General features: G+C 36.8%; 1 protein-coding gene across 1 annotated transcript; it reads right to left on the bottom strand.

Moving 5' to 3' along the window:
* Window positions 1–8,716: 8,716 nt before the first annotated feature.
* On the bottom strand, window positions 8,717–12,152 carry LOC139714190 (uncharacterized). The gene is made up of 2 exons (XM_071625905.1): window positions 11,976–12,152; window positions 8,717–9,682 (listed from the first exon to the last, which is right to left on the bottom strand). The coding sequence occupies exons 1-2, from the start codon at window positions 12,150–12,152 to the stop codon at window positions 8,717–8,719; spliced, it is 1,143 nt and encodes a 380-aa protein (XP_071482006.1).
* Window positions 12,153–17,421: the final 5,269 nt, after the last annotated feature.

Genomic DNA, 17,421 nt, shown 5'->3' with positions numbered 1-17,421 from the left:
GTGCTTTTCAGGGACGTCAGATTTGAGTACGTGTGTCAACGCAACAGCAACACCCCGTCTCTGTGATAATTTACTTTTGGAGAATTTATGGGAAGGTAACTGTTCCTCTTCCGTTCAATGTTTGCCACCGTATGCTTCCAATTAAGATATAATCCACAATGAGAAACCTTTGCAACTGGCAAACAAATTGCCCTACATCGACATGAATTTGAATAATTAGAAACCTTTATTTCAAGCAGTGGGCAGAGATAAAGCACCCCCAGCTTTTTAGATGAACCTACCGTTGAAAGAATTATCAAGAAATGGAAAAAAATAAGAATGTTTGAAATTAATTGTACCATGACCCTGTGAACAGTACTGTTATTTGCATTTTGAATAATTTTACAGATGTTCTTCAAATGCCAATGCCAAGTTCGAAATAAATCTTTCGTGAAATTTGAATGTGTACTACAAAAAAAAAAGAGAGAAAACCGTGACGATACATATTTTTGTTATGTATATGAGACGGTATAGGATAATGTCACATTTTCGTGACTTTTTTAATAATGAAATGAACGTAAGCGGTCTGATTTGACTGAGCTGTGTGTATAGACATGCGTGGACTATAAGTGAAATAAATTATGTAATGTTGGCCTTGTTTTTATGCGATGAAAGATGTTGATTTTGAAATTGACAACGTGTCTGTTAGTGGTAACGAGATTTTTTTTGTATTACGTAAGAAGGTTATCATAACGGTTTCCATGGAGACAAGATAAATTGTCAAAAACTTTTATTGTATACCTCATCTGAAATGACATTTTGTGAATCTATCATAGCCTCGATGCCTGGTATTCTAAAGAGTGAAAAAAAAGACAAAAACGTTCTTGTATGCAAACTGAAGTCACAACCTTAGCGGTACTTGTATTTATGAAGCCCAGTCGTTTGTTATGTTACACATATCACCCAACTAACTGTGCAAATCGCTTTGTTTCTGTTTTTAGAGAGAAAAATAACAATAGAAACAAACTGATGATATCTTAAGATTTTGATTTAAGACTTCAATTTAACGACAATGTGTCACAGTGAAAGCACAATGATTTATGTCACTCGTTTTTATACTTCACAGTTAATGTACCGAAATCAGACACTTAACATGGTTGTGGATGAATTTAGCGCAAGCTAAGTTAATTCATTTCATTCAAAATGAAAGTGCGAAGTAAACGTTCACTGCATGCTTCCCACTCTGCGACTCTGGCGTTGCCAAAAGAATCCCCTCATGAATTATTTCTGCCATTGGTATTAGCGAAATCTCTGAAACGCAACGATTGTGGCTTTTCTTGGAGTGTGCGATCTGTAATAGAAGTAATCCGCATTTTGAGAATACGGGTTATCGACAAGACTGTTATACGTGTTGTTCCGGGTTTTTTTATCTAAAAATTTCAGGGTTCCGTATGGAGCGGCTCACAGTTTTTCATGTGACCAGAAATACCCCAACCACTGCCTATATATTCTCCACTCTCTCATTATTCTTCACTTCCGCTCCACCGCCTTCTTCCACTTCCGGTTCATTTCGAACACGTCCGTCCTTAACGCTGTTCTGCTCACTTTTTTTTCCCTTTAATATTCTTTGCTCCAACTCAATACTAGTTTTCTATTTCGCTGTCTCTTTCCTTTGCTTGCGTGTGCGGTAAGCGGTTTATTCCTTTGTGTATTACGCCGTAGGAATTAATGCGATTGATGCAAGAGGCAAACGGGCTGTGGAAACGTCAGTAAGTCAGGAGGCGATTAATTTAAATGCCTCGTGCCAAACATAGACATCCTTGTTTGCATGTTTCTGATTTTTTTTTTTCCCTTAGGGAGGAGGGGGGGGGTGGGTGTATCCGTGTTCGATTACTACACATCTGTTATACCTCATTTGCTGTAAGCCGTACATTATTACTGTATATCGTAAGGCTGTCAGAGTGCTCGGACTTTAACAAAATCTGACCGTTGTACACTGTGACTGCGTCAAATAATTTGGGATGTTGATTAAAGAGGGTGTATCATTTTGCGATGTCGGTGACCAATGATGTACTATATATATTATAACTATGCATCAGGATATAAATAGTACACACACGTTTCTATGTGTTTCTCTACATAAGATAATGATGTTTATCTTCAAATCTATTTGTGGTAAATTTCTGATTTGAAACAGATGCCTTTATTTCGCCACTTTGCTTTCAACTAAAATCTGAATAAACTTTGAAATATTTCGAATACATAAACATTGTTGTTTGTTTGCTTGTTTTTAATTTCATGTCCTTGAATGTTATATATACAGTTACGTGATTGTGCGCATGTTTGTGTGTGATTTTGAAACTGCCGGTGGAACATTTTGTCGACAGATAATTTCTAAGAGCATATAAAAGTCTGAGATTAGTTGTGTATTTTGGTGAAAATCCACTCCATATTAGCGTAAGTTTAATTCCAATCAGGTTCAAGTTGATGTGAATAAAGAAAGTACAATTAAAGGGATGGTATAATTTTGGTTGAGATGCACGGGGAATTCAGATGTTAACTATTTGTGAGATGATTGAAAACTTATTATGAAAATGCGAGGGATTACCGAAGTGATGCAGCTTTTTGAGTATGTAAGATAATCAACCACTTATATGAAATAGAAAAGAGCATACTATACTGAGAGGAATTAAAACTCTATATTTGATGACAATGGGTTTTGAAACGGCTGAGATATCCAGAAAACAATGTAAAGCAAAGTGGTCCCACATTATTTTAATTGGGACTTCTTTTTTCTGGATATCTCAGCCGTTTCAAAACCGATTTTCATCCAATAGAGTTTTAATACCTCTCAGGATAGTATGCTCTTATATATTTCATATAAGTGGTTTCTAATTATCTTACATACTCAAAAAGCTGCATCACTTCGGTGATCCCTCGCATTTATCCCCAAGTTGAATTATCCTTCGGGTTTATGCCAGGTTTAAAGGGGATGGCTAGTAACTGATCAGTGGGAATCAGTGGGAATGCTGGGGGATGAGGTAGATCCCCCGGAAATGTATACTACATAATAATATTGCTTCCCCCTCCATCATGAAGGTGTCTCCAATTTCATTATACTGAGGAAAAGTCTGATTTACCTACCTGTAGAATTCATGCCAGCTTATGAAAGGAATCTAGTATTTAGGGTTGTGGAAGAGACACACGAACTTTGAATGGGACACCCTCTACCCTATATACAGCATCATCGATCCAAGACCAAGCTCATAATGATGTATACAAGATCACCATCATCCTTGTAGATATCTCTACACACCATGCACCCTACATCACTGTAAACAAGAACAATTAGTCATTTTGTATTTTTATAAGGCCCGCACATTACCTGCTAAGGGAGAAATAATTCTCCATATTTTTCTACATGATGTATGCATTTATAATTATCATGTATGTGAATGGTTTCTGCGTCTGTGCATGTATTGTATGCATAATGTATGTGTGCGTCTGTATGTATGTAGGCCTACAAATGTATGTGTGTGTGTGCGGTCTGTATGTGTGTATGAATGCATTGTATGACAGTATGAGTGTCTGTATGTATACATGAATGTAATAATCTGAATGTATGTTAGGTATGTATGTATGTATGTATGTAAGTATGTATACGCGTGTATGTATGTATACATGTACTATGTGCGCTTCTTGCTTATATTCCCACTAAAATGGCAAAAAGAGACGAATCTCAATAAGTCCCGAGTTTCGGCATCCTGTATAGCATGTATAAGGAAATTTGAGGTACATTGGGCCTGACAAACTAGCGTAAGGAATACACAGCTCACCGGACGGATCATCCACGCCATTATAGAAGTCATATTATGATTGTAGTGTTTTGTTTTGTTTTGTTTTGTTTTGTTTTGTTTTGTTTTTTGTTCAAACAGGGAGCCAGGCCTGTAGACGAGTACATGTAATAGTTTCAGACCCGAAAATGTACACTGAACGCATTATCAACTACATGTACAGAAATCTTACGAAAGGACAAAGCACACTACTATTTACCTATAATACGTTTAAAGAATGAAACCCAAAATGATGTTAATGGAGGAAGTGTAACGCCACAAAAAGTTTGAAGAAAACCGGACAATTCGTTCAAATTTTTAGTGTTTGTCCAGTCATCGTCTGATGAGATGATGGCTATACTTTCTGACGTCACGTATGGAAAACAATGTAAAGAAATTATAAAGAAAATTCCTCATATTTTCACTTCTCTATAGCGTAATGAAAGAAGTCTTTCAGAAATCAGGGGTGATCTGTAAATCATAATACCCTTTACATGTGACAGTAACAAATTGACGGAATTCGTACTTTTCATTAAATATTAAATTTTGTGGAATTTTCTCCAGATTTGTAATATACTTGTAGTTTTCCATGTGACGTCACGAACTGTAATAGTCTTCTCACCCAGCGATGGCTGCACCGAAATTTTACAAAATTCATGTAACTTTGGAACGGATTGTCCGATTTGCCCCAAACTTCGCTGATGTGTTGCACTTATATCTATGATTTATCAATCCACATGTTCCTTTGGGTTCATTCCCCTTTAAGACGCAGAACACACTCATGCATGCCTAGACCGGCTGATCAGTGATTACGTGTACATCCAAGTTATATGTCGGGCCTACTGTACAAAGAACTGGCGCGCAGATAGCAGGCAGTGACGTCATAATTTGTGGTTTGCAACATGTGGTTGGCACTGTTACCACTTTCGTGAAAACGTGTCAAACGTTGAAAGATCAGAACTTTCTTCTATTGTTTTTTCCTGAATTCAGGAAACTTAATGAGACGGTCCTGTTGGACAATATTTATACATATTTTTTTCATGCACTTGGTACATTGTACTTCTAATGCACGGGATGGCATACAATGTTCAAGGTGCAAGCAAATAATGGCAAAAAAAAAGAGAAAAGAAAAAAAAAAGAATAGAATGAGATAGTAGATTTTCATCGACACTGTACATTTAAAAAAAAAGATATGGGTTTTCAAGGTTCATACGTCATTTTTTCATTTTTTTTAATTTTTTTTTTAAGATTATGATATTCGCAGCGACCACTCCTGTATTACAAATTAGAGGGAGCAATGTCTCGACCTCACTGTAAGATTCCCGTTGACCTTCACTCAAATCTTCACTACATTTCATGTTAGGTTTTTTGTTTTCTTTGTTTTCTTTGTTTTTTTTTTGTAAACTGCTAAGCAGGAAGAAAAGTTTGTCTCATTCACATCAATTTGTGTGTGTGTGTGTTTTGCAGTAATTGGGCGATGACTTTTTTTTTGGGGGGGGGGGGGGGGGTGGGGGGATGGGGGGGAGAGAGAATATGTGGTTGTTCCTAAAATATCCACAGAAACAATACTAATTTGATATATACAGTGTATAAGTATGCACAAACCAATAAGTGAAGCTGGATCCAGAGATTATATCTATTAAGTTTATACAGCTGTATGATATACCATGTATATCTCAAAAATAGAACAGAACTCAAGTTTATGCTGTCAAAATAAAGAGTTGGTATTGACAGAACTAATGTATACATGTATATCTAAAAAATAGAACAGAACTCAAGTTTATGCTGTCAAAATAAAGAGTTGGTATTGACAGTCCTGAACTTGAGTTCTGTTCTATTTTTCATATTACTGCACTTACACGTGGACTACTTTTAATATATGCAGTGTACATGCATGTGATACATACACACATGTGTATATACACGTGTATATATATATACAACTGAATATACATTCTTTTCAAGTTACTCACCCCGAATAAAATTTCATGCTAGATTCTGTATTATAATGAACAAGTGAAAAAGAAGGAACTACTGTGAGATTTCAACCTGCACCACCTACTACTTCTCTTCAATAAAGGCAGGGCTGTTTTTCTTTTCCTTTTTTTTTTTTACTTTTAGGAAAGTGAGAAAACATGGATCGACACTTGATTGACGCAGATGCCTTAAAATTGCCCAAATTACAATTGCTCACCGACATGAATATGTGACAAAAACACAAAATCAAACTTTCCCGAAAAACAAACAAGCAAGGTGTCTGTATACAGTACTGACACAAATGCATCAGCTGTAGTTGTTTGCCGCACGCATGGATTGCAACAAGCTTGGGACGCTTGTTTAGTTCCTGCTCGTGTGCGCGACTCTGGTACAGACTGGAAGTACATGTATGCATGTTTATTTTCTCATTTAAAAAGCAAAAGCAAAAATCTTAAAATATGCTTTTCATTAATAACCCATAGTGATTACATGAAACTTGTTGTTGGATGAGACTTTACATGAGGTCCTTAGAACTGTGAAAGTTTGTTTGTAATAGCATATATATATATATATATATATATATATATATATATATACTTTGTATATATATCGGTGAACAAAAACAACAAAATAAAACAAACATGAATACATTTAAGATTTTACTGCGACAAAGAGTAAAGCTTGCATTTAATTACACGAGACCTCTTTGTGTGTTCTACTCTCGATTCTAGCGCTAGCTTCAACGGAGCAGTTTACAAATGTACTCCAGGATGTACAGCAATATTTTGAAGAAGAGAAGCTTGTTTTGAATGAAAGCAAAACTGTAATGAAAAATACACATGTATCTTAGTTACTTTGAGAAAAATATAAAAATATTGCTACAAGTAACATACCAACAATAATATAATCTATTAATTTGTGTCTTTACAAGATTCTGTTTGATGACTTACAGACTCTTACACTGGCACAGTTTTCTCATAATTCATTTAAGTTCACTCAAAATATATCACTTACATTAATTTTTGCTTTAGTTGTACTGCTGTCATTATATATAACATTGGAAAAATTGTCCTTCTAAAGGAAACCAAAACCCAAAGAGCAATGTGGATTGAGTGAGAGCAGCAACATTAGTAGAGCACATCAGTGCAAGTTTGAGGAAAAGCGCACAATCGATGCAAACGTTATCAATTTCAAAAGTTTTTGTGTTGTAATGACTGGATAAGGAGACTACTAGAATTGATGAAGAACATAATAAAGAGAATTCCACAAAAATTCATTTTTCACGAAAATCACACATTCTATCAACTTGATAATGACACATGTTAAGGGTAGTAACTATTTCCCCTGCTTTCTGAAAGCAGATAGTGAAGTGCTCTTGCATTACGTTACAAAAGTGAAAGCATGTTGAATTTTCTTTATATTTTCTTTATATTGATGTCCACACGTGATGTCATGAACTCAAGTAGTCTCCTAATCCAGTGGTTCCAACACCAAAACTTTTAAAATTCATAACTTCTGCATCGATTGTCCGATTTTCCTCAAACTTTCACTGATGTGCTGTACTAATGTTGCTGCTATCACTCAATCCACATTTCTCTTTGGGTTTTGGTTTTCTTTAAAGGAAGTTTGACTCTAGAAGCAAACAAATGCATTTGAGCAACAAACTCTACCTCATGTTAGATCACTGATGTAAACTGCATTGCAGTTGTGGAAAAATGTATCTTGAGAGAAGTTATGTAAGGTTGATGAGTAACTTCACAAAAGATTGGAGGGATAGTACAGTTTTGATAGAGATGGGGAATTCAAATTTAAACTTTTTGGGAGACATGAGGAAACCTCTTATGAAATATGAAAGAGCATGCAATTCTAAGAATGATTCAAAGTTTATTTCATGAAAATTTGTTTTGAAATGGCTGACAAATCCAAAAACAAAGTAAAGAAAAGTGGCCTTGTTAAAAGTTAGGTCCCATTTTTTAATCATGATTTCTTTGTTTTTGGATATCTCAGCCATTTCAAAACCAATCTTCATCAAATAAACTTTGAATTGCTCTTAGAATTGTATGTTCTTTCATATTTGAAAAGAGGTTTTGCATTATCTCACACAAAGTTAAAAACCTGACGACCCACCTCAAACAAAACCATACCATCCCTTTAGGTAAATGTAAAAAAGTTTGGGTCTCATCTGACCAATAATTTTCTTGATTTTCAACACATGATGGGGAAAATAGCTATAAATGCCTACAACATTCTTAAAGGGGAAATCCAGTCCCAATCTAAATTAGTCTAGTAAGAAAGAGTAAAGTATTACAAGCTCAACAGTAAAATCTTAATCGAAATCAAATGAAAAGTAAGAAGTTATGACATTTTGAAGTTTCGCTAATTTTTGAGGAAACAGTTCTTGAACGGTCAATATGAATATGCAAATAGCACAGTGAGCATGTCATTACTATCCCCTCACAACTTATTATATAGTTTGCACATAAAATTGTGAAATTTCCAGTTTTTATTCAAACGCAATCATGCCCGAGGCTCAAATCCTTGTATATCTAACTGATCACTATTCTGAAGTTATTCAACCAGGAATGACATCATGTTCCAGACTTCAATGACAGAAACATTGAATTTTCGTCATTTTTTGTACACGATCAATGGAAAATTGTGAGGTTATGACATGGTCAGCTCACTCATTTGCATATTTATATCCACTGTACAAGAACTTTTTTGTAGGAAATTAGCAAAACTTCAAAATTTCATAACTTTCTTATTTTTCATCCAATTTCAGTCAAATTTTTACTGTTGAACTCGTAAGATTTTACTCTTTTTTATCAGATCAACTTATTTATGGAGTGGATTTCCCCTTTAAAGAGGACAACGTTGAATGCAATGAGTCGTATTTACATGTACTGTCAGAATGTTACGTAGTTCATTTACGTATCTAACAGTAGTCTTTCACATACAGCCCTCGGCAGGAGATCTCGCCTTCTCCTCACACTCACTCGAAGGCCATAATCATTGATGGGCGTGTCCGCCACCAAGACTTTCGCTGTCTGCTCCTCGCTGATTCCAGTCCGATTCAGTTCAGAAAGAAAGCGGGGCGAGCACTGAGTAACAGCTAGAGAATCTTGGGCCGACTTTCTTCGGATCTTTGCGCGGGTCGTTTTGTCCCCCCGAGCAAACTTTGGGCTCTCTGGGAGACAGAAGTCGTCTCCGGGGTCTCTCTGATGAATGTCTACCCCACAGTCAGTTGCATCATTCTCATCCTGCACGTCATTGACGTCATCACCATCATCATCCTCATCATTACTATCACCATGGTGACCAGAATCATGTGGTCTGGAATCTGCTCTATCAGGATGCTTTGAAGCAAACGATGTTCTCAATCTAGTAACACGTCGCCCTGTTGAAAGCAATCTTTGATCACTTGCTGTTTTCTCAGTCTTATCATCCATTGAATCATTGCCATGGCAGCCAAAACCATGCAAATCAGTTGGTGAAGCTGTCTTCTGCTTTTCTTGGCCTCTGCTGACCTCCAGTCTACTGGTCTTTTTCGTTTTTGGCACCTTAAACCCTATGTAACTCCTGTTTTCGCTGAGATCGTCTTCATCAAAACTGACATCGTCCGCATCCCCATCCTTTCTAGCACCACCTATCGATGCATCCCTCTTTATATGACTCCGCCTTGAGGGGGGACGGTCGGCGACAAACTGCAGAGGTTTGAAGGGGCGACGTCTCTCCTTGGTGGTGGGCGTGGCCAAGGATGATCTCAGGACCGGCTGCAATCTTTGGGTGGCGGTCTTCTGAGATGACATGGCGGATTTCCCCTCTTGCTTCCTCTTTCTGCGCCTGCGTGGCTCCTCTGCCTCAAGCATGCCGGGGTGAAATTGCGGTGACACCTTGCATGTAATCAGAAAACAAAAACAATGTACAAACAACAAATAAGAAATTGTGGAGCTTCAATGGTTGAACACCAGACTATCCAAATGTATCGACTTGTCAAGTACCTTCAGCAACTCAAGTCAACAGCAACTCATTTCAACAACATTATGAGCACAGAGATCCATGTTTGTGATGTAAGTTTGCCCTTGCTCGTTTGCATTATGCTTTAGAGTCAACATGGACAGGAGAGAATGTGCATGTTTTGTACAATGTCTGTGTATCATGTAGAAGGAACATCCTGGAAAATAGTACTCTGTACTGTCTAGAGAGGAGCTAGTAATAGGAGTTCACTCCATAGATTTCTTTCATCAATAAGCCAGTTCGTAATTAGCTCATGTACACATTGGTACAAATGACCTTTCTTTTTTCTTAGTTGGTTAGGCACTTTCCTCGTTTTCAAAGCGACATAATGCATAAGCTTGCCCGACCAAACAATTTATGAAATTCATGTTCAAACAAAGAATGAGCTTGCTTTAAGAACAGGTGATCAGAATACTCCATCAGTTGACAATTTAACAGGCATCCATTTCATACATCTTTTTTTTTTTGTTGTTGTTGTATTGAATGCAATAACAGTCTATTTCCTTTTATACTGCAAAATACCATTCTTGCTGTTAGGTGGATGTGCTGGCAAGCATTATTTAGATAAGGATCACATGAATAATCATCGCATCACAGATGCTTATCTCAGTGAATTTACAAACCCAAATGCCTGTTGGTACAAATGACCTTTTTCTGCTCATGCGCAAAGTGGAATTACGAACTGGTCTATAGCATGCTACATAAACACAATTGGATAGATTTGCAAACATCAGATCAGATATGGGCCCTGGTGGTTATTGAAATGTATATGAGGATTCAATGTGCACAATGATGGAGGGTCTCAGGAAAATTAGCTCGTGGCAACGTAAAATCACATTTCTTGTGGTAATCACAGCCTGAAAACAAAGATAATCATGTAACATTCAGGGCCTTTAAAAAAATCAAAAAGGAACGACAGGTCAGACAGGTAGGTACATGTATATCAAATCGAGTGGCAACAATAGCCAAATACAGAATTCAGGGGGAAATGTAACACCCCTGGCCTCAAATAAGCAAGAAACTGTCATCAGAAAGTAAAAGGACTTTGACCTTAACTTTGTATCATGACCTATAACAGAAGTTTGGCATTTCTTGCCAAGGATGAATCTACATGGAATAAGATTTGGGGAGACACCGTTTCAAAGTACTCAGGTCACAAATTAATCCAGAGGCCATAATAAGATTTTTTTATATTCTTTGGATTAAGACACAGACGTACCAACCCTTTTTTCATATTACTACACTGTATTATAAAAAACAAAAAACAAAAAACAAAAATAAAAATCTCTGTAAAATATGGAATAGTCTTCATTATTACTTCTGCGCAGTGGGAGTACATACAGGTTTGAGATTGCCTGGGACATATGGTAGAAAAAAAAAAATAGGCCAACACAGTATGATAACAAATCCCCTGCACAAGGAAATGTCTGAGCCACTGCAATTTAAAAGTAGAAATTTTCGTGTTGTTGAAATTTTGTGCATTTCGTGCAACCAGAAGTAAGTGGGGGATAAAACTACAGCGCACGAATATTTTAGCTCACTATATGTACCACTATTAAATGTTTTTATTCCGCCGAATCAAAAACATGCAAAATTTATCTTACCCAGCCCACTGCAAAAACCAAACAAAAAAATACTTGCACGGAAAATAGTCACTTTTACAGTATTTTTAAGAAGACCCAAGATCTTGACCTGACTACAGAGGTATAGAATACCAGTGTTCTGTTTGCACCTACACTTACCACATTCGGACCCAGTCCAGTGTCGCGAGACAATTATGAGAGATCTTAGGTTTTTTTTTTGGTTTTTTTTTTTTGGTTTTTTTTTTTTTTGGGGGGGGGTTATTTTTGGTGACCGACCGTCCATACTACTACCTCGACCGTCCTTGAAAAATGGCGACAATCACATTTTGGGCCATGCATGGCGCTGAAGAGGTGAGCCCTGGCATTTGGCATGAGAGTTCACTCATGCTAACACTTGATATCTGCACAAGTAGTTTGAACATTAATGGAAGAGAAAGAGCATATATATCATCCTTTCTCATCTTAATCTTGCTTATCATGACATGTAACACTGCAAATTGTTCTATGTATGCATGCACTTTAGCAACTGTTCAAAAGACAAAAGAGGCACGATTACACGGATTCTCAACTGAGGATGTGAGCCTACCCATGTGACTTCAAGACCATCATTGAGGTTGCAAACTCTCGCCGTGACCGGGTTGTCGACCAAAGCTTGGGGACTGCACAGCCGTCGAGGGAGCTTGTCGGGCGGACTCTCGGTGAAGAGGAGGGAGGGCTTGAGGGTGCTAAAGCATCCCGGCTTCTTGGCCCGAGACCGAGGCATTACTGGTGTTCAGGCATAGTGCTACACGGGAGAAAATAGTTAATGATTTTTGTAGCATAAGCAATGAGAGGTAAGTATTTAGGAATATCAAAGGCTTCAGCAACAAATTCTAGAAGGGTAAGGTCTGTTTAACCCTTGCCTCCTATACATATGGCCAGATCACTAATGATCAAAATAAGTTAGGTACTGACAATCAACTCCGGTTATAACGAAGTTCTCAGGACTGGCAGTTTTCTTTTGCTATATTGAAATTTCTTTTTAACCAACAAATAAAAAATAAAAAATCTAGAGCTGATGACGTTTTGGCCTAAATTTTTACTTTGAACATAGTAATCGGAGTTTCGTTATAACTGTGTTCGTTATAACTGGGATGCTCAGTACTAGTATCAAAGGACCTGCACTTCCAAAAAACGTCTTGGGCGTTGCTAAGGATCTTGTTTTCATCCAAGTGACTGAAAGTGGCAAAGTAGACTACATGCTCGCTCATATATATATATATACTTTACATAGTATGTCAGTCAGAGATATTACTCTGTATTTAGCTGGTGATGACCTGCTGCCCTTCTTGAAGATAGGGAAGATGAGTGCTGTAAAGATGGAACAAACCCTTGGTTACTCAATAATACCTTGTAAATATTTGGTCTAATATCTACAGGTAATTACTACAGGTTTAGGTTCTCGAACAACCTGACAATCTAATGTAAAGATGTTACTAACTAAGTTAATGAATCTAGGGTTCGGGTCCGTAAGACTCTATTTAGATCTGCATAATTTTGTCAGTAAAATGTCCTCAGCAGCAGACACATCCACCTCATGATAACTTGATGACATAGCATCTTTTGTCCTTCCATCTGTCCTTTTTTTCCTTTGTTCTTCATTTTCTTTACTAATTCTCCCTCTTACTCTTCGAAGGATTTCCTGATGGCACTTGACTTATTTAACCCTAAATACAAATTATAATCCTAACCTAGCTCTAACCCTAACTAACCCAACCCTAAACAATGCTACTTGTGGCAGTGCTAAACCTTTTAGGCCATAGCCTACGGCTATGCCACGGGATGGCCCTAATAATAAACAAGGCACTAGAACCCTAGTGAAACCTAACCTAAACTTGCTTGCTAACGCAGGATGCACGCCCACTAGAGTGGGGCCAATTTCATGTTTTGCATTTCATTTCATTTATATCCACATTCTGATTTTAAAAAAAGCAATTTTACGAATACAAGAACTGTACATAGAACATTGGAAAAACAGGAAAAATGTTAAAACTTACAAGTGTATATAACAATTTCACAATAAACACAATATAAAACAGTTATTTCAGTTTTGCTTTTGTTTTTGTGTGTGTGTGTGTTTTTTTTTTTTTTTTTTTTTTTTTTTTTTTTGGGGGGGTATCAACATACAGCTGTAGACCATTGGTCTTTCTGAGGCTGATCTCAAGTATTACAGTTTAAATAGTTACATCAATGCAATTTACAGAACACCAGAAAACTATACAGAAAGAATAAAATATAAGTAGAAGGCAAGAGTCATCAAAGCGAGGAGCTTACATGTACACTGAATAAAACTTAAAATTCAAAGTATATCTTTATGAACAAGAAAGAATTTGTAACTTCTTTTAAATTTTGAGTCTATTAGACCACTTTATTATTTTTGGCAAATCATTCACTTAAGCAGGTCCCGTATATTTGAAAACTGTGTATTTTGAAATGCAGTCAAATTAGGGATATACAATCTATCTGTCTAGTATTGTAATTTGCCAAATCATTCACTAAAACAGTTCCAGTTTATTTGAAAGTGCATCTTGAAATGCAGTATTTAAAATAGGAGATATAAACACAATCTATTATCTGTCTAGTATTGTAATTATTCTTATTTAGAATGAAGGAAATATCACAAAACTTTGGCAAAATGCTGTTCATACATGTGTACAGGAAAACAGTGAGAAAAAATTGTTCTTATCAAAAATAGTCAATATGTTATGTTCTTTTAATAAAGGACCTGTATGACTCTCAAATGGTCTATTACTAATCATACAAATTGCATGCTTTTGTAAGAGATACTTTGCACAATTTCCCCATATAATGTTAAAATAAGATATGTGACGCATAATCAAAGTGTGATATAACTTCACAAGAATTTCAGAAGGTGCGATTGCGATTACATGTATACTATGATTTCACCTATTGCTCTAAGTAGAATGCACAGCCCAGTCGCTGTTAAAAAGCGATAGGGCTGTACCAGGGTGGTGCACAACGCCAAAGCGAACATGATGCCAGAGACTCCAACCCAAAGCACCTTCTGATCTGGAGATTCTCCCACCTGAAACCCCTAGCAAACGGGAGACTCCAAGTTGATGTGTGCGAAGCGCGAAGTTCCTAGGGTTCAAGATGCTCTCTGGTGCTATCGAAGGCTTAATTTTTCAACATACAATAGCAATAAGTAAGAAATCCTTTCCAACGGGAGACACAGAGGCAGGGCGGGAGAAATTAAATCTCAAGCGGGAGAACGGGAGATTTTGCAAAAATGGGTTTTCGTCAGGAGATCTCCCGTCGAAAACGGGAGAGTTGGAGTCTCTGTGATGCGAACATGGCGATCACATTGAGTTTTGATACTTGACATCATTTTTGTCAGGGCCGCAAACTCAGTAATAGACAATCTTCATTAATTAGACTTTGAAGCACCACAAAGTGCAGCTCCGATCGTGTGAACTCCTGATTATTCAAAATGGCCGTCAGTGAAAGATGATGTACCATTGCCTATAACCTTCGTTTTCAGTAAGTTGTGAATTGTGTATGTCAATATCAGCAAGATTTAGATAGAAATGAAGTCTAATTAATGAAGATTGTCTATTACTGTCCAAGTGATTTGAGGTGACAAAAATGATGTCAAGTACTAAAAACTCAATGCGATTGCCACATTCGCTTCGTGTTTGCTTTTTTGTTGCGTTTGTTGCGCATCACTCTCTGGTACAGCCCTGTCGCTTTTTTACAGCAACTGGGCTGTGACGTTTGAGCTGTGTAGGCCTAACGTTATACATTTTTAGACACAGTCTATTGCTCTGTAGACCTTACAGCATACTTTGTTGACATGATTATGATATTTCCATGTTCAGTTATCATCTATGATCATGTTGAAATGCCAAGAAATTTGGTAAAACTAACAACTGGAAATTCAAAATCAGCAATCTTTAACCTCAAAATCATCAATACTTACTAGACTAGATCTAGATCTCTCGATGTCTACCGGTACTTTATTTCTTGGTCTAAATACGTCTAAGCCTATCACTATATGCACATGATTCCTGCATTATTGTATTTGTATAATTGTAAACTTTAAACTAGTATTGGCCACGTTACATTTGATTGTAGTTTAACCTTACATGTTAGGTATATAGAGCCTAATAGGCCTAACGTTAGGTCCTAGGCTAGGAGAGGTCTAGCTAGTAACACTAGGCCTATGACGGCATGTTTATCTGCATAAAAATTGTGCTTTAAGTTTAACTAACGTTAAGGCTTAACGTTGTTAGTTTCAATTTATTGCTTAAATATAAAGCAGTTGTAAAGATGAGCCATTGATTACCACTACTGCACTAGTTCACAACTTAAGATTGTACTGATACTTTTCTGTTCATCCCTATCTTATATCTATACGAAATTCGCCTCTCTTAACTCGGAGCTAGGAAAAGTGCAAACTAGCATATTACACTGCCACACATTAATTCATTGTTTGTGAAGAGAGGGACAAATTACCATCTCCAAAATTGTACACATGGGACTAAAGAGTAAAGTAGACTGGAAGCCGAGTAGAATAGATTCCTGTCATGCTACATTTACATGAAATGCATTAAGTTGCTGGCAACAATCCCATATCAATATCATTATATATAATGTCAGCAACACTCACCGGTTAAGAGAGAAAATTAATATCTGCAGTTGGTAGCCATCTACATCAGTGAGAGCAGTGTTCCACGGTTTCACCTTTGAAACTACCGCGCTCATGATCATGTTACGTTTCGGTTCGCGGTCCATGTACAATACGTACATGTACGTATGCTGCGTATTGTAAAAAATTCCCATCAAGGATATACTCGTACACGAAGTGTACATAGATACGGAGCAGTATGAACACTAGAGGGTGCACTACCCTTCTCCATTCTCTGAACAGACAGTGTTCATTCAATCCACTTGACAAAATTTGTTTATGAGTAGATGTCAAATACTAACTGAGTAAAATGTTAAAGGGGAACTCAGCAAGGAAGGTGGTTAATGAATCAGAAGGCATATTAGTGGAACACATCACTGGAATTTTAAACTAAATCGGACAATCCGATTAAAGTTATGAATATTTAACGTTTTGGTACACCACAAGTTATCTGTGGCGCCAAGCATGGCAACCGATAAAAAAAAAAAGAATTACAAAGAGAATCCCGCAAAATGTAATTCATCATGAAAAGTTTATAGTTCCTAGACTTGTTACTAACATTTTTTTCTTAAGCTTTATTTAATTTCCCGTGCTTTCTGAAATAGGGGACGTTACGGTGCTCCGACCTTTATTATGCTAGAATTAAGAAAAAATAAAAGAATATAATTGATGTTGAATTCCCTTGCACACTGCCTATATAGTGAGAGAATGTATAATGTTAAGATGTAAATAATCGTTTCATCATGATCTTAAACCAATTGTGAGCAACCATTTGAGGTCACTGCTCAATGATTTAAGGGGAATACGCCAGCAAGTCGTTTAAGCCTCATCTGCGTATGACGCCAATTTAACAATTTGATAACTGAAATAAGCACAGTTTTACCTGACTTTTATATATTGAAACACACAAGACCTACACCAACCTCTCAGGCATATGGGTATCGTATACACACTCTTGAGTTGGGTGGAACAGAACAACAACAACAACAACAACAACAGATGGTTTTCTTTTCTTTATCAGTTTTCAGAGTGAGATACAATATTTCAAAGTGAAGGGTTTGTTTGCAAACACCGATAAGTCCATTTTTGAAGATTTTGAAGTACGAGCTCTGTCAGAAAGTACAAAATAATACCTTTTAAATGATATATTGGTCACTACATATAAAGGTAAGTTTTTGAAGTTATGTTCAAAAGAAGCAAACATTTTCTTATTATTCTCTTTATTTTTCTTGACCTTTAATCGCAAATATCTCCATTTGGCAAATATGGACTTATCGGTTTTTGCAAACAAACTCTTCAAGTACAACACGAACTCTCTAAAAAATCAAGTGAAAATATTCACTCT

This window comes from Diadema antillarum, unplaced genomic scaffold, assembly GCF_040938485.1.
Source record: "Diadema antillarum isolate AM-2024a unplaced genomic scaffold, OU_Dant_1.0 seq00002187_RagTag, whole genome shotgun sequence".
NCBI classification, from domain to species: Eukaryota; Metazoa; Echinodermata; class Echinoidea; order Diadematoida; family Diadematidae; genus Diadema; species Diadema antillarum.
Note: the sequence above shows the minus strand (reverse complement) of the source record. Positions and strands in the feature narration are given on the sequence as shown.